Source organism: Leptonychotes weddellii, chromosome 1, assembly GCF_054177405.1.
Source record: "Leptonychotes weddellii isolate Sample4059 chromosome 1, ASM5417740v2, whole genome shotgun sequence".
Taxonomy (NCBI): domain Eukaryota; kingdom Metazoa; phylum Chordata; class Mammalia; order Carnivora; family Phocidae; genus Leptonychotes; species Leptonychotes weddellii.
The window spans coordinates 132,476,556-132,495,606 of record NC_138369.1 but is presented as its reverse complement, the minus strand read 5'-3'; the positions used below and the strand labels follow the sequence as shown (position 1 = coordinate 132,495,606).

At 38.7% G+C, this 19,051-nt stretch overlaps 1 protein-coding gene across 1 annotated transcript in view; it reads left to right on the top strand.

Annotated features, from left to right (window-relative positions):
* The first annotated feature begins 1,587 nt into the window (after positions 1 to 1,587).
* CASR (calcium sensing receptor) overlaps positions 1,588 to 19,051 on the top strand; it is a 30,512-nt gene continuing 13,048 nt past the window's right edge. The window contains exons 1-3 of the mRNA XM_006743215.3: positions 1,588 to 2,213; positions 4,484 to 4,790; positions 8,101 to 8,985. Of these exons, the coding sequence (XP_006743278.1) occupies positions 2,029 to 2,213; positions 4,484 to 4,790; positions 8,101 to 8,985 (1,377 nt within the window). The 5' untranslated portion in view covers positions 1,588 to 2,028. The remainder of the gene's footprint in view (positions 2,214 to 4,483; positions 4,791 to 8,100; positions 8,986 to 19,051) is intronic.

Here is a 19,051-nt window from a genome sequence, read left to right as displayed (position 1 = left end):
TATAATTACAGTCAAATATGAAAAATCTCCCAAGAGGAGAACTCCAAGATCCAAGATGTAGAAGATTATAACAGGTGGACCTGCCTAGTCTGAGGGTCCAGGGAAGGCCTCCTTGAGGAGTCCTGTAAGTTGCTCACTGCACAACTGAGGGGTTAGTGTGGGTAGAGATCCAGGCTATGCTCCACTCCCAAGATGGATGCCTTAGTGCAGGGCTGTGTCTGGCCCAGAGGAGTTATTTTCTCCATTCACACAAAGGCTCCAGCTTGCCAAGCTACACCTGTGGTTATGAGCACCTAAAAACTGAAAGATAAGTAGATGTTTTCCAGGCAAAGTTTAGGCCAGAGGGACCAAGGAGGGGGAACAGCATGTGTGAGGTCTGGGGATTTTACAAAAGGCCTGGTGCACTTGAGGAACTGAAGGAATTTTGGGATGACTGGAGTGTGGAGTTCAAAGAGAAGATCAACAAGAGTGAAATTGGATCACGGCTAGCATTTTCTGTGAGTTTACTAATTACACTATGTTAATGGCCCTCCATGCTTTATTATATTGAGATCACAGAAAATGACTTTACCGAAGTCATGTTAGAAAACAGTGAAACTATGATTCAAAGCCAGATTTAACTTCAGAGCCTGTGCTCCAAACCATGTGTTCCATGGCATCTGAAGATTTGCAAAGGCAGATTGCAAAGGGATGCAACTGGAGGCAGGAAAGCCTATTAGGAAATAATTGCAGAAATCCAGATACAAAATGTTGGCAGGCTTAAGATGGCTTTGGAAATGGAAAGGAGTAGATGGATTCCAGAGATTTGGGAAGCACAATCTACAGGACTTGGAGGTTGTTTGAGTATGAAAGGCAATGATGAGAAGAGGGAGGAGGCTAGGATGACTCCTTATTTTGTGTCTTTGTGGATGGTGCATCCTTTGCTGAGATTAAAAAACAATGAAGTAACAAGTTTGGGAGGAAGGTGAGTTTAGAGCCTCTCAAGTTGGAAGCACCTGTCATCCAGGTGGAGATGGCCAGCTGACAGTTCAGTGCTGGCTCTGAACCTCAGGAGAAGCTGTATAGTTACCCAACATCAACATATCATTGGTAATTGACCGAGAAAGTGAGTGAAAGAGTGTAGAGAAGAACAAAGATTTCCTGGCAGAAGGACTTTTCCCCCGATCCAGCTGTTGAGCCTTATCAGCATAATCTGACCTTTGATTTATCTGCATCCTTTACAAGAACTATTCCTCAAAGGTTTATGGAGTGTCATATTATAAACTGAAACCAGAGATCTGTGATAAGAAGGTACAAAAAAGGGAGTCTACCATAATAAAGAATAAAGAACAAATGGCCTTTTCTGACTTTTTTTTTTTATTCAAAGCCAGATTTAAATGTAAATAAGACTCACTCTGTATTTTCTATAAGAACATAGGTGCTGAATAAAATATCATTTATATTACAATAATGCAAGGAACTGCTTCTACTAAGAAAATTCTATGCATTATTCACGCAGAAGAATGAATGAATTAAAATCCAGCAACATCAGTGGAGGCCTTAGCTTATCAATGACCTCTTTAAAATGTGGCCTCACAACTGAACACAGTCCTTCTCCAATATGGGAAAGTAAAGTTTTCTGTATCTTACACTAAGTGCTATAAAAATGAGACTCTAAGTCATGCCTTCCCCTCCTGCTACCCCTCAGCCTCTCTAAATGGAAATTCTAAGCCATGTCAGTTGCAGTCATCATAACGAGATGGGATTTAGGCTTAGCTGAATTCATGTTGTCTCTCTTTTCTTTTAGAAAGCATCACAGACACTCTTTACATGATGTGGCTTCTAAAGACTCAAGGACCACCCATCTTACTAGTCTGCAATGGCAAAGGCAGAAATGGATATTCAAACCCCACAGCCTCCGTTCTGTTATTAATCACTCTGTAGACATGTTCCCCCAGTACAGAGAGTGAACCGCACCAAGGGGGAAAGTTCCAGGGGCCCCCAAACCACCAACACTCTTGTCTCTCCCCCTGGAGAAAAAGCAGAACTATGGCGTTTAATAGATGTTGTTTGATCTTCTTGGCAATTACCTGGTGCACTTCTGCCTATGGGCCTGACCAACGAGCCCAGAAGAAAGGGGACATTATCCTCGGGGGGCTCTTTCCTATTCATTTTGGAGTAGCAGCCAAAGATCAAGATCTAAAGTCAAGGCCGGAATCTGTGGAATGTATCAGGTAAGGAAAGGAGCCATGTGAAAGAGTCTCTTCTCTTCTGGTGGTTGTAGAAAAACTGTACCAAACCCAAAGTAATTTTTTCAAACTTGGTTCTCTCTTTTCAAAAATGGTGATTAGTAGTCATGCTGAAATTATTCCACCACCAGCCCTTTTTAAAAGAAATTTTTCAAATAGTAAAATGTCAAAAATGTTGAGTATAAAAAATCCATGGCCTGTTGGGGGTATGTGTCCAGTCACTTGGTAACTGAATTGTCATTGTTCATCTGGCAGCAGTGTTGCTGAATGAAAGACTAAGTACCTAGAAGGAAATTTATTATAGGTCTTGCAAACCTAAGTAGTAAAATCTCCCATTTACCTTAAGTGCCCTAGGTGTTAAGGTCAGTAATACCTGAGTGTTGGCTGCCTCACTCTCACTATTTTTAAAAAAGGATTTTAAAGTTGAAAGAAACCTCAGTGGTTGGCATGATCCAGGCATCTTCAAAATGCAGCCCGCAGGATTATGAAAGTCCTTCTTATAGAAGGCTGAAATCCTGCTGCTTAACACAGATACGCCTAACACCAATGAAGAAAACACAGAATCTAAGTGTCTCACTGAACTCTCTCTTCAGCCATTGGAAGACAGCTAACACGTCCCACTGAATCACTTCTTTTCCAGGCCTGAGTCTCGGTTTTCTGAACAATTACTTCATGACATGATTTCTAGACCCCTCACCATTCTCATCGCCCTCCATCTAATGCTCCCTAATTTATCATGACTATGATACGGCATCTAGAATTAGGCACAATTCCTTCAAACAAGATCTGACTTCTGCAGAGTAGAATGGACTGTATATCACCTCCCATCACCAGGATATTGGAGACCATGACTGCACCCCAAGTTTTTACCCAATTTCTAAGAGAAAATACCACTTTCTCTCTAAGACTTGCAATGTTCAGAAGGGATCCAGCATTTTTTTCCTGCTCTTCCTGATTGCTGTAAAATGAAAATGAAAACTACAATTGCACCAACAAAACTGACTTCTGTTCATGTTTCTAATGAAAGCTGGAAAATTAGATAACATTTTCACATTTTTCTCATGAATACAGAAAAACTAAGTACAGAATTTCAATTATGCTGATTATATCCCTCATATAACCCATGTGGACAAATATCCTTTTGTTGTGCTCTACTGGACAGAGTTGTGCGTGTGCTACGTATATATGTAAGATCAAGCAAGAAGCCCTGAAATACACTATATTTTAAATTATATTAAAGAAAGACAGCAAAAGCAGTATAAGTGTTTTATGTAAAGAAATATTCTATAATCTCTCTTAACTTTGCAGGTTTAAAACAAATAGCTAAACAAACAAACAAAAAAAGATGGAAACATAAAGAAAATGACTAGGAGAAAATGTCACATTAAAGTTAGGAACCTAAACAATGCAGTGGAGTATAGCAAACTGTATTCCTTACCTCCTGTCATTGAGTCACTGTAACCTACCAAGTGGAGAGGTAACCTGCAGAGTTATTCCATTTCTTCCTTTGGGCACTGATGCACTGATTCAGCACACTTATCTAGCCCTCACACTTATCTAGCCTAATTCTGGGAGACTGAAAACTATGTCACTGACCCTACTTCTCTTTGTTAAATTTGCTCAATATTTATTTAAAATAATGTTCTTTGAAAAGCAATACACGCTCATTTTTTAAAACAGAATACATAAATAAAGCAAAAGCTCACAATTTTAAAACGCATTGCTCCCCCACCCAGAAATAACCACTGTTTGTAAACAGCCCTCCTATATATGTTTGTTAGTTTACGAAGATGAGGCCCATCATTTCCCTTTCCCCTCTGACCTCCAGTAATGTCATAATCTAAATTTGTGACTCAGCCAACCTGAAGTTATTTTTAGGCTCCCACCTACTAAAATTCTAATCTTACTTATATTTTCCCTAATCCTTTCTTTTAATCTCTGTATTATTTTTAATACTTCACATCAGCAACTTCAAACTCTTTGCTGGATGAAGCAGATACAAATTATTCATTCTATTACTAATAACAATCTTTGCTATCATCACTCCCTCTGTGTAAGGCACCATTCTGAGAATTTTGCATTATCTCATTTCACAGCCACCATACGAGGTAGGCACTGTCCCCATTTGACAGAGAGAGACACATCATGAAACCAGAGTAACAGAACCATGATTCAAACCCAGCTTTGCCCAGTCCCTACTCTCAAGCGATTGACCAGAAAGCCTCCCATTTTCTTCCATTTCTTCTTTCTTCCAGGTACAATTTCCGTGGGTTTCGTTGGTTACAAGCAATGATATTTGCCATTGAGGAAATCAACAGCAGCCCAGCCCTTCTTCCCAACATGACACTGGGATACAGAATATTTGACACTTGCAACACCGTTTCTAAAGCCTTGGAGGCCACCCTGAGTTTTGTGGCACAGAATAAAATCGATTCTCTGAACCTTGACGAGTTCTGCAACTGCTCAGAGCATATCCCCTCTACCATCGCTGTGGTGGGAGCAACTGGCTCAGGCATCTCCACAGCAGTGGCAAACCTGCTGGGCCTCTTCTACATCCCCCAGGTACATGTGCCTTCTTAGATGGGGCAGCAGTGTAAGCAGGGATCAGGACTCAAAGGGCTGTTGTGCCCACTGTCCATACAGCTTGCTATTTTCCTACCTCTGGCTTTACATTAGCATAGAAGACCTTTCAATTAGTCGGGGCACTGTACCATGACCATTTGGGATTTCTGAGACCCCAACATCAACCATGTCAACTAAACCTTCAAGACTCTTCCAAAATTCTTTTAAACATACCATGTATAAAACTTTGTCTTTTTTATCAGTGTTCAGTTATTTATTTTTCATCCCCTTCCTTTAGTAAATGCCATTCTTCTGCCTTTACTAAAAGAAATGAGACCATGTGATGTAAACCCCACCTTTCAAACTCAAAATATCTGTCCCTAATCCTATTCCCTTAAAAGTCTACCTCTCTACCTTCTGGCTGAGAGTTTAGCTCAGGGGGAAGCAGAGTGTACTTTCTCACAGAACAAGAACTTAATCATTGTCTTGCACATTCTAGAAATGGAAAATACTCTATTTCATTCAACAAATACTTATAGACCATATATGAATAAATAGTGTCCACTTTGCAGGAACTCAACCTCAGTGAGGAGATGTCTGTATTTTCAAATTTTAGAAAACAGTTCACTAAAACAAGTGCTATCATAAACATTTATTCAAGGTTGCATATTTCCCCCCGTGAAGTAAACCTTTTTGCATGTTAATATTCATAGATTTATGACATTTTATAATAGTGAAAAATTGGAAACAACCTAAATGTCCACGGATGGGACAATCAGCTCAATTGTGAACGTCCTTTATAACAATTTTAAAATTCAATTATAAATGATAATTGATTTATCATTTTTGATGTTTAATATTTAAAATTTGTAAGAGTACCTTTCATAAATTCACATTTATATGTTGGGAGTCTCCATTTCTTTGGTGATAGAAATTATCATTTTATATACATATGGCAACTAAAAAAAGTCTTGTCATCATTTCCCGAATCCTTACTTCAGGGAATTAAAGGTGTTTCCCATGGGGAAGCCCTGACTCTATAACTTTTTCGCAAAATGATCTAACAATGCCCTTATCAGTAAATGTGCTGGGCAATATGCAAATACACATCTTATAATTTTGGCATATTGTACAGAATTTTTTTTAAATACACAGTTAAAGTGAGTTGTTGTAGCCAATAGGCATAAGATGTAATTGCCACCAAGTAAATAAAGAACCCAAAGTAAAGGTTTTAATTCTTTGTGGTTTGGATGAAAGATGAGGTTGAGCTAAATTTGAATTATAAAAGTGAAGACTATAATAATTCTCAGTCAAAACAATGTCACGTGTATCTACAGCAGTGGTTCTCTGCTGTGACTGCATGTTGGAATCATACAGGGAGCTTTAAAAATACCGATGCTTGGGTTTCACACCCCAGAGATCTGGGTTTAATTGATATGAGATGCAGCTTGGGTGGCAGGAGTTTTGGAAAGCTCCCGAGGTAATCCTAATTTGCAGCAGAGTTGGGAGTCACTGTTTTCTTGGGTGGGGGCAGAGGCCCAGAGGTATTTCTTATGCCACTCATGCCACCAAGTGGATGGAATAAGCAGACCAGCTAGAACAGTTGTGGTTAGAAGTTCTCTGAATCATTCATGAAATTCTCCGCTCTCACAATAAAAAAAGTTTTGTGTGCTTTTGAGGGTTTTTTGTTTTGTTCTGTTCTGTTTTGTTTTTTGGTGGGGAGAACAGGTAATGAAGTAGTACTTATTCCCATTTTTATGGTTTCTTTTTAAAAACTGGACAAATATTATAAATGCATTTTAAGAGAAACATATCCATAGTAGATATATTTGTTTGTAATGTTAATCCTTTTAAAGTGCTTTTCAGCCCACTTTTCAAAAGAAGAAGTAAGCAATAATTGATGAATTTACAAAATGTCTGAGTAGGTTTTTCATTTGCAAACATCTGATTCAGAAGCCTGCTGTTTGGGTCTGCAAGTAGAGCTCTGTAAAAACAATAACATCTCAACAAATTACTTAATCTAACTACCTACACCTCATGAACTCTCATAACAGCAAGAAGGGGCTTATTCTGATAAAAGAAAAAATTGTCAATTTCATATTATGACTTCCAAAATCAAAGCTCTTATCAGAAAAATCATGCCCCCTTAGCAAAGTTGGCCCTGGTGGGTTTTTTGTTTTGTTTTGTTTTGTTTTTTAGAGGCGGTGGAGAGGGGAGGGTAGAGGGAGAGGGTGAGAGAGAATCTTAAGCAGGTTCCATGGCCAGCATGGAGCCTGATGCAGGGCAAGATCTCACAACCTTGAGATCATGACCTGAGCCAAAATCAAGAGTCACACATTCAACTGAGCCCACCCAGGTGCCCTGGTCCTGAACTTTCATACACCAATGTCTTTCATATTTTTGATGTAGAAACTATTCATTGGTAAGAAGGAATATGTTGGAAAATTCAGGGAGGGCACATGATGTGATGAGCACTGGGTGTTATATGCAACTAATGAATCATTGAACACTACATCAAAAACTAATGGTGCTATATGTTGGCTAATTGAATTTAAATTTTAAAAAAAGATCTAAAAAAGGAAAATTCATTTTAAAACACTGAACACAGAAAACTATTTCAACTGGTGAGAAATATTAAAAGGACATTCCCCCCAATTTTTCAACTTGGTTTCCTTTAAAATCTCTCTAGAAAACTGGAGAACAAGAGATATTAAACACTCTGGCATTACCAAGAGAGGGAACAACTGGAAACTGGGAGAGATAAATTAGGCAGAATAGGAAAGAGGACCCTTGGGGCTCCTCTGAAGAGCCTTGGGTTTATAACCCACAGGGAACCTCATTCCTTCCAGAAGTAAGTCATGGACAAAGTGTTCGTCATAGTGAAGGGGAAGCTAAAAAGTTTAGGTCAGAACCCGGACCTAACAGGAAAAAGATGTGTACATGGATATATTATAACCAATGGGGCAGCACAGAGGAAGTTAGGAGCGACTATGGAACAGTGTATAAAGACTCTCCTTGAAAGTATAAGTAGATTCCACTATTGTTGGGTTGACTTTATGGCCAGACCCATTTCTGAAGGTAGCATTGTGAAGAATCACCCACTGGGAATTATGGTGCTCCCTGAATGACAGATGCTTGAGTGCTCACTCCCACCCTGGAGATAACAGATTCTGGCTGTCTTCACCCTTTCATCCCAACTGCCATGAACAGCATGTTTGATAAATTAAATTCATGAATGCTCAAAAAACCACCTCCGCACAGCCTCCCTCAGTGGTACCTGACTCACTCATTCATCCTGTGTTCTTTCCAGGTCAGCTATGCCTCCTCCAGCAGACTCCTCAGCAACAAGAATCAGTTCAAGTCATTCCTCCGTACCATCCCCAATGATGAACACCAGGCCACCGCCATGGCAGACATTATTGAGTATTTCCGCTGGAACTGGGTGGGCACAATTGCAGCTGATGATGACTACGGACGGCCAGGGATTGAGAAGTTTCGCGAGGAAGCAGAGGAGAGGGACATCTGCATTGACTTCAGTGAACTCATCTCCCAGTATTCTGATGAGGAAGAGATCCAGCAAGTGGTGGAGGTGATCCAGAATTCCACAGCCAAAGTCATTGTTGTTTTCTCCAGTGGCCCAGACCTCGAACCCCTCATCAAGGAGATCGTCCGGCGCAATATCACAGGGAGAATCTGGCTGGCCAGTGAGGCTTGGGCCAGTTCTTCCTTGATCGCTATGCCCGAGTACTTCCATGTGGTTGGAGGCACCATTGGATTCGCTCTGAAGGCTGGGCAGATCCCAGGTTTCCGGGAATTCCTGCAGAAAGTCCATCCCAGGAAGTCTATCCACAATGGTTTTGCCAAGGAGTTTTGGGAAGAAACATTTAACTGCCACCTCCAAGAAGGTGCTAAAGGGCCTTTGTCCATGGACACTTTCCTGAGAGGTCACGAAGAAGGTGGTGGCAGGATAAGCAACAGCTCCACTGCCTTCCGACCTCTTTGTACAGGGGATGAGAACATCAGCAGCGTGGAGACCCCTTATATGGATTATACACACTTACGAATTTCCTACAATGTCTACTTAGCGGTCTATTCCATTGCTCATGCCCTGCAAGATATATACACATGCTTACCTGGAAGAGGGCTCTTCACCAACGGTTCCTGTGCAGATATCAAGAAGGTTGAGGCTTGGCAGGTACATCCTTCACTTAGATAGCAGTTCACTGTGTATTTTGGCAGAGTTGGGCGGATTCAGGCAAGACAGATAAAGTGGTACCTCAAAAAGGCAGTATCTAAATGACATTGCTATACATAGCTTTGGATTCAAATTGCCTTTTCAAACATCTGAGCAACTGACTTCTGCAAAATTAATAGTCATTTAATTTGATTATCTGTTTAAAGACTTGGATCTTTAGCCCAGTGGTTCAGAATACCTAGAGTATGGCCCCTAAAAGCTTTTAAATATCCTAGAACAGATTTAATACTGTGTGGAGTATTTTTACAATGCTTAAATTACAGATATTGTTCCCTTATAACAAGTATTTGTTGAGTACCTATTATATTCCATGCACTAAGGGGCATAAAACTAGTGTTATTGTGTTTAGCCACTATTACCATAATATTATTTACAATATAATGTGCTGGACCACCCAGTAAGCCAACTAAGCTTAAGACACTAGCAAATCAAGGGCATAGGAAAAAAAAAAAAAAACTCTTCTTAAAAAGATTTGATATTGGATATTTCAAAAAGAAATACTGAAGTAGTTATCATAGAAAATGATTAGATGAAGGTGGAACTCCTACCCTCATTTTATGGTTTAGTCTTATTTTGTATTTTTGATTTGCATTACACATAAAAGAGACATCATAATCTTTTTCATTTCATAGAACTTCTGAAGATAAAAGTCTACCTGACTTAAATCCTACATAGCTGTCCATGTCTTGCATACCATGATTTTTCAACCAAACCTTGTTTGACACTCCCTTTGTATTTTCCTCAGTTCTAGACTGACCTATCAGAGAGTGCACGGTCGTTAGGGAGAGGGGAAGGGCACATTCCTGAACATGAGTTGAATGACCCAGCCTCCAGCTTCAGCTCCAGCTTCCCCATATACTAGCTGCATCATCCCTGGCAAGCCACTGCTTTGAGCCAGTCTCTTCATCTGTAAAATGGCCCTAATATCTAGCCTACTTTTTCACCCAAGGTTCTTTTGAAGATGAAATGTGATGACATATGTGAAAGCAATTTATAAATTTTCAAGCTTTAAATAGATGGTGATTATTATAGTAGTATTTCAATATGCCTCTAATTAAGCTATCAGTTAGGTTAAAAAATGGTAACTACAACAACTGTGTATGTAGAAACCAACTACCACAGACCCTTGGGAAAAGATACCAAGAAACAAAGAACGTACAACCTATGTCAGTCATTTTAGAGACTCATGGGATCAGGAGTGTCTGCCTAGGGTGGTACAATGAGCCAGGACCACAAGTACTTCTTAACCCTTCTTGTGTAGAGAAAATCTCATTCAGATGTCATTGTTGGCTAAAGCTTCTCATCTCTATGAGGTACTTAAAGTTTCTTTCCTTGCACCGCACCACCCCCTTCCTGCACCCTAGCAAAAAACAAAGGGCGGGGGAGTTCCAATGATAGTCAAAAACAAAAAAGACTTCAGGAGCCATAATGATAAAGAGTGGTTTTAAGAGGGAGGAATAAAAGGACAATATTTTAGTAAATACTGTTGTCTTTCCTCCCTTTCCTTCCATGTCCCCTGAAAGGAAGACTCCAGCTCTTGAAAAGCCTACAGAATGAGGGTGAGGTTGAAGGGGAAAGAGGCTTCCAGTACATAATTTGACAGTTCTGTTCTTCAGTGGCTCCTCTCCAAACAAGGAAGTAAGATCCAGATGGTCAAGACCAAAGCTTGGGCATATGTGAAAAAAGCTGTAAGAAGGAGGCTTTTTCCATACAGTGGAAAACCCAAACCAAATTGGCATAAGCAGAAGAAACTCATATTATTAGCAGCTCATAATATTGAAAATTGGAGAAGTATTCCAGATACAAGTAGATGCTTTCATCTCCATCTCTGTTCTTTATTCCTCATGGTTAGTAGTTTTCAGCCTCTATAGTAGCTTCAGGCTCATAAAATCTTTACTGTTAGGCTCTTACTTCCCATGATCTCCTGTAAAAGTCCCAGAAACCACATTGATTGACCAGTCCAGGATCACATATCCATCCCTGAAGCTAGGAGTGGAATCCTTTCAAACTATATAGACTGAGAGTAAGAAGGGGAGTGGATCCCCAAAGGGAAATCAGGATGCTGTTACCAAAGGAGGAAAAAAGAGAGGCAAAGCAGGCAAAATTAAGATCCAACACAGACACCTCAGCTGACAGGTTAAGTACAGGTTAAGATGTGCCATCCTGGCTCACACACAGTCTGGCACAAGTCCTCCAGGAGAGGAGACAGATAGGAAAATAGGGTCACAGCTCTAGGGAGGAATAATATGTAGTCATTGGCCAAAACGTCCTGTGTACTTGCTGTAAGTCTCCTTTAAGCCTTGTCTCTATCTATCAGGAGATGGACCGACAATTATTCACTCTCATTATGAAGACCTACGTGGAAACCTATCACCTTACATTATATATAATCTAATCCAAAGATCTCAGCCTGGAATTCCACCCCCATCTCTCTCAATTCTCCTTTAAGCCAACCTGCCTAACACCTCCCCCACAAAAGCATCTATGAGATTTTGGCATAGTATTTTTGCTTAGATCATATCCCACACCTGAAAGGCCATCAATTTTTGTTTCCTGTATCCACTGTCTACCACAAAGTTTTAACTCTTTCTCAAAACTGACTTTCTCCTAGAAGTCTTTGCAAGTCATACTCCCACACACACTTTTTATGGCCACTCTTTCTTCCTCATTTTTGCCATTTACATACTCAACTTAAGCTTCCGTAACTCTTCAGTTGACTGAAATAGGTTCCTATTAATTAAACTTCTGGTTAAATTAGGTCAATCACAAGTTTTTTCTTTTGTTGACCTTTGCTCCCCCTAAAATTTGTCCCTCAATTCATATGCCTTAAAGTATCACTAACAGATAATTTATGAGCACACAACACACAATTCCCTCCTGACCTCCTCAGAGAACCCAAGTCCTTCTCACTGCTCCTTAGCTCTCTCTTCACTCTGACTCCTCCACTGTACTGTTCAGCACTATTCCAGAACATTTGACACCTGAGTATGTGTAGAATAAATGAAAGAAAGAATCGAAATCTAGTTGATTTGGCCTGACAACTAGAGTCCTTGCAGGAAAGTGTTCAACCCAACAACCCATCCTTGAATCAATCACTCTGGTCCAAGTACTCTAGACTCTGATTAGATAAGCCTGTGTCACATGCCCAACAATCAAATTTGTATGGAACCTCATGTAAGGAAGTGTGGAACCACCTTCTTCCTTCTCTCAGGATGATTGTACATAAGGCATGCTTCCTACTTTCCCCTACCTTATACCAACCACTCACTAGTCAAAAAATGGTATGCATAATGACAGAACCATGGTGGTAACAGAAGTCAGATGGAATTGATCTTTCCAGGAATTGCTAGTACTGTTGGGATTTGGAGAGAGGGGTGAATTGGGGTGAAAACCAGAAGAGATGGAGGGTAGATAAGGAAATATGGTTGAGGTTAGAGAAGGGAATTAGTCCTGGATCTTCCCAACACTCTTAGTACAAGAAGTGGGCAAGAAATAATAGTCTCCTTACCTGTGTAAACCATCCCTCATTCACCCCTGTGTGGATGGGGTGCTTTGTACATCCCATCACATTTTCCCTCTGTGCTATGATGCCATGTGTAAGAGTTGGAAATCCTAGACAACAGTGGGGGGTTTCTAGTCTCTTCTAATCTTTGGTTTATTTCAATTAAACATTAGAGTATGTGCCAAGAGTGGTTCCCATTTACGCTTATAATGAGCAACAGTTTGACTTTAAAATCCTTTGGAGGAAATACCCTAAAAGGCCACAAGATGGAAATAGTACCACATAAAACACAGTATGTGACCATCTCAATGTGTGCACGTTGTAAGTACCTGTCCCTCTTTTACTACATCTTTCGCAGTATTTAGTTTTCTTCATGAGCTAGTTTCTGTCTGTATATTATCTTTTATGTTTAAGTCTTTCCATTATCCGTTTTCCTTTCTCTTCCCCTTCATTTATTCTTATTTTTCTCACATTTCTCCCCAAGTAAAATAGTTTAGAGGCATATTATATTGGATTGTAATTTCAAGTAAGATTTTATATTTTCTTTTTTTAACAGAACTATTAGTGCCTTCTTTTAAAATTCCAAAAGAAGAGTGTTCTCTCTGGGGAAAATATTTAAACTATTTTGTAATGTATGTTGTTCTTTTGTGGGTCAATGATTATCAATTTAAAGATTCCCTATCATTGCTTTTAAGGGTGAAACAGTTTCCATCCCAACCTTCCCTGTTATGCAAGGTATTAATGTAGAAAATTAAGTGTTCAAAGGCAAAACTTGAAAGTCAACATGCCAAAAGAAACATTAAAAATATCTAAAAAGATGACTTAAAGATATGACTTAGAAAACAAATAATTGATTATTAATGGACAAGGTATAAATTTTGACTAGAAAAATTCAATACTCATGATTTTATTTATATACCTGCTGTGAGGGTGAAACAGAACAATACTACACAGGTTAGGATTTGAAGTAAGGATGAAAACAAATGATATCATCTGAGATGGGCCTTGAAGGATGGACAGACAAGATTTTTGGAAAAGGTCTATTCCTTGGAGAAAATGTCAAATGCAAAGGCAAATACACAACAATGTAGGTAAACCCCCAAAACATCATGCTGAGCGAAAAAATCCAGACTTAAAAAAAAAAGTCATACTCTTTTATTACTACACTTATATGATATCCTTTCTCTAATGATAGAAAGAAAACAGATCCACTTAGTCTAATGGTGGAAAGAAAACAGATCCACAGTAGCCTAGGGTTCCAAGTCGGGGTGGGGACTACCTTGGAAGGGACATCTGGGAACCTTTTGGGATGATAGTAGTGGTGGTTACACAGGCATATTTTCCAAAACTCAGAACTATCCTCTTAAAATAGGCGTATTTTACCCTATGTAAACTATACTTCAATATAGTTGATTAAAAATATAGAACAATGAAAAGTCCCTGGAGTGGGAAAGTTCCGGCCACGCATGGAGACAGATGTTGTTCAGTATGGACCAGTTTTCCGATTAAGGCCTCTTGTGTTGCCACAAGCATTATACCATGTCTCCATGATCCCATTTTAAAAATAAGCCCATAATCTCAACCTAAATATTACACTAGTTAACCTGTTTTAACTAGCAATAGACAATGTAATAGGTAGACGTCTAGTCTGACTCCTACACCTGAGTAGATAGTATATAGTGTAATGGTTGACAGCTTGGACCCTAGAGCCAAACTAACTAGATCTAAATCCCAACTGCTATTTAACAGCTGTATGACCTTGGGCAGTCACTTAAAGGGCCTGTGCCTCACCTTCCTCACCTGAAAAGTGGAGATAATGAAATGTATAAATTCATTATAAGGATGACATTAGTTAATATGTATAAAGTGCTTAGGATACTGTCTATACATAATAAGTGCTCAATAAATATTAGTCTTGAGTATTATTCTTTTGTAGGTGAGGAAAGAAACTTTTTTAAAAAATCTCTTTTGGCATTTTTGATTGTCTTCTCACCCAAAGAAGCCAAAATGATTTGCCCAAAGTCATATATCTAGCCAGTATGAAAGCCCACATCTGCCCCAGGCAGTCTGTTCCCCTGATAACACCAAGATTACTGTTAAGAGAACCACGTACCCAATTGTTCCTCTGGGCATATGCTTTCTAGCTCCTAAGCGGCTGCTGGGTCAGCCAATGGTTTCACAGTGAAGAAAGTGGTCCCTACCTTCAACCTGGGTGATCACCTGAGGAACCCAACCGTCCTGAAACTGATTCATATATAGACACAAAGACAAAGTACAGTGTGCAAATAAGGGTGGACACAACTGACCAAATTAGAGTATACCAAACATCCCTCCGTCCATCTTGAATATAATTGTATCTCTTGTCACTAAAAGTGCCTGTTTGGCCCATATTAGGCACTTAATAAATACTTGTTGAATGAAAAAAGAAAGAGAGAGAATGGGACAATCATAAATACTGAGAGAAGGCAGGGGTTAAGTAGGCAACAACAAAACAGTACAGAGACATAGGCACAGATAAAAGAGAAGGTGAGTGCTCTGAAAGAAGTCAGCAGAAAACGTTCGTGTAAAAAAGACCCACAGTAATTCTGACTTCAGGGGTGCTCAGTCAGTTAAGCATCTGCCTTCAGCTCAGGTCATGATCCCAGGTCCTGGGATTGAGCGCCATGTCGGGCTCTCTGCTCAGTGGGGAGCCTGCTTCTCCTTCTCCCTCTGCCTACCATTCTGCCTACTTGTGCTCTCTCTGTCAAATAAATAATAAAATCTTTAAAAAAAATTCTGACTTCATAAATTTGGGCTGAAACTTACCTCCTCATTATCAATGAGATAAATGATGGGGAAAATACCACTTCAATAAGTATTTTAAGAGTATAAAAAAAGAGCGTAAATAGGATTATTGAGACATGAAGATACGGAAACCATTAAATTTTATTCTTATTTTTAATTGACACAGGCTTCCTAAGAATCTGATCAGGAACAATTTTTAGCCTAATTTGTACCAATGAATATTCCTAAAAGGAGGAAAGAAACTTTTTAAAAAAATCTCTTTTGGCATTTTTGGTTGTCTCTCTATTAAGGGACTGTCAGCCCTACATTCAGGTGTTGGCTGCTCCCCTCGCCTTCTGGCATACTCTGTCATCAGTCTTACATGGAACAGTTGTTTGAGGGACTGACCCTTGTCTTCAGGACACTCCCAGCTGTTACACCAACATTACTACATTATGGTGATTCCAACTTTTTTTCCTCAAGAAAGTGGTGGAAGTTTTTGAATCCATTTTTCCCATGTTTTGAATGTTTACTTAGAATTAAATATATGCCTGTAACCAAAAACATTACATGCAAAATATAATATCTAGCTGCAGCTTTCTAAAAAGACCACAAAAGACATATTCCCCCATGGGGGAAAAAAAAAGGATCTTTTCCCTCTATGAAGAGGTTGACATTTGATTCTCTGAAAACTATAATTCTTCTAATACGACTTCCCTACCACTCTTAAGTAAAATCTTCTAGCACATTTTAAATTCTAGTATTTCCCTATTCACTTGTGTGCAATTTTTTGTTTGCTTCTTTAAATCTGGAATGTTTTTCTTTTTAATTCAGAATGTAAGAACTTAAGTTACAGTTATATCTCAAAGGGAAAAATGTGTTGGCCCTTTATCCTGTAGTATAATTTTAAGTATTTTGCTTTTAAAAACAGGTTTAAGTTACAACTGATTATACAAAAGCCTTAATTTTTATGGTCTTCAATGAAGTTTTTCAAAAAGTGAATCTTAAGTCTTTTCACCTTATTTGAAAGTTCTTTTGTTTGTTTATTTGTTTTTGTTTGTGTATAGAACTTAGAACTACATCTTTTCAGTCTGAATCAGCTGAATTCAGCCCAATTGTACTGGCTAGAACCTCCATTCTGTAGCAACAGTGTATAGCCACAGTGAGAATGGACATTCTTGTCTTGATCCTGATCTTGGGGGAAAAACATTCAGTCTCTCACCACTAAGCATAATGTTAACTGTAGGGTTTTCATAGATGTCCTTTATAGGATTCAGAAAGTTCCTTTTTACTCCTAGATTATGGAGAGTTTTTATCAGGAATGGAGATTGAATGTTATCAACTACTTTTTCTCTATTTATTGAGATGATCATATGGTTTCCCTTTTGTAGTATGTTAATGTAGCTGAATGTTAAACCAACCTTGCAGGGCGCCTGGGTGGCTCAGTTGATTAAATGACTGCCTTCGGCTCAGGTCATGATCCCGGAGTCCTCGGATCGAGTCCCACATCCAGCTCCCGGCTCAGCGGGGAGCCTGCTTCTCCCTCTGACCCTCTCCCTTCTCATGCTGTTTCTCTCTCTCTCTCTCTCTCAAATAAACAAATAAAATCTTTAAAAAATAAAAAAATAAACCAACCTTGCATTCCTATGATAAACTCTACTTGGTCACAGTGTAACCTTCTTGTAGACAGTTAACATTCGTTTAGGAAATTTTGCTTCTATGTTCTGGTTTTGGTATCTGAGTAATACTGGCTCCAAAGAATGAGTTAGCAAGTACTGCCTCCTTTTCAATGTTCTGAAAGAGTTTGTGTGGAATTGGTATTACTTCATCCTTAAATAAGTGGCAGAATTTGTCAGTAAAGCCAGCTTGGCCCAGTTTTCTTTGTGGGAAAATTCTGAGCTGCAAATTATTTCTTTAATACTTACAGGGCTGGGGTACCTGGGTGGTTCAGTCATTTAAGCATCGACTCTTGATTTTGGCTCAGGTCATGATCTCCGGGTTGTGAGATTAAGCCCTGTGTCAGGCTCCCACTGGGTGTGGAGCCTGCTTAAGTTCTCTCCCTCTCCCTCCCTCTCTGTCCCTCCCCCACAGCTCTCCATAGGCACACACACACTCGCTCTCTCTCAAAAAAAAAAATAATAATACAGGGCTATTCTAGTTACCTTTGAAGACAGCTTTGATAGTTTGTGTCTTTCAAAGACTGTGTCTAAGTTGTCAAATTTGTTGGCATAAATTTGTTTAGGATATTGTTTATTAAATTATTTATAACATTCTCAGACTATCCTTATAATGTCTGAAAGATCTTTAGTGATGTCACTTCTCTCATTCCTTTTTTGGAAATACGCATCTTTTCCTTTTTTTCTGATCAATCTGGGGAGAGATCCACTGATTTTATTGATCTTCCCAAAGAACCAGCTTTTGTTTTAGTGACTTTCTGTTTTTCTGTTTTCTATTTCACTGATTTTTGCTCTGATCTTTATTATTTCCTTTCTCCTGCTTTATTTGAATTTACTTTGCTCTTCTTTTTCTAGTTTCTTAACTTAGAAAGTGGGTCATTGATTTGAGAACTTTAGTAATTTTAGTGTTCAAATTTCCCTCTAAATGTTGCATTAGCTGTATCCCCTAAATTTTTATATGTTATGTTTTCATTTTCACTTAATTCAAAATACATTCTAACTTTCCTTTTCATTCCTTCTTTAACCTATAGGTTATTTAGAAGTGTGTTACTGGTTTCCAAGTACCTGGAGATTTTCCAAATACCTTTCTGTTATTCATTTCTAATTTAAATCCTCTGGAGTCAAAAAACATACTTTGTATGAATATTTTTAAATTTATGGAAACTTGTTTTATGATCCAGAATATGGTTTATCTTGGTAAATATTCTATGTGCCCTTGAACAGAATGTGTATTCTATTGAGTTGAGTGTTCTATAAATAGCAATTAAGTCAATTCTATTGATCAAGTATCATTCAGGTCTTTTATATCTTTATTGATTTTCTACTTACTTGCTCTTTTAACTAATACAGAAACCATGTTGACCTTATTTTTCTTATTTATCCTCAGACTGGTGAAAACCTCATCAGGGTTTGACATTACCTCACAAATGCAACAGTATTAGTTTAATGCCCACACTATTAACCAAACATTCAACATAGTTTGAGTATCCATTAAAATTCAGGCCCTCTACAAATCATTGGGGATACAGAAAGGAATAAATCTTCTTTAGAGGAAATTTGTCTAATCTTAGGTATAAAATTTCTAGCCACAAAGATTCTGGGTGCTTCCTCTTCTGGATAAGATATTTGTACTGCTCTTACTTTCTGCCTATCCTTATCTCCCTGTCCCATTTGAGGCTAGAATTGCTGTCTCATTAGTAAATTCTCAACACCAAGTATGTTCAAGGTTACCTTGTTGTCAAGGTCTCTACAACTGCTAAATATCAGCTCCACCAATGAAGTCATATTTGGATATTTGAAATCCCTTTCCATACCTCCTTTTTTAAACAGCTTTATTGAGATATAATTCACATACCATACAGTTCACCTATTAAAGTGGTTTTTGATATTATTTGCAGAGCTGTGCAACCATAACCACAATCAATTTAGAACATTTTTACCACATCAAAAAGAAACTTCATACCCTTTAGGTATCACTCCTTCCCCCCCCTTACCCCCCCATTACTAAATAACAACAAATCTACTTTCTGTCTTATATATTTGGATATTTCTGGACATTTCATAT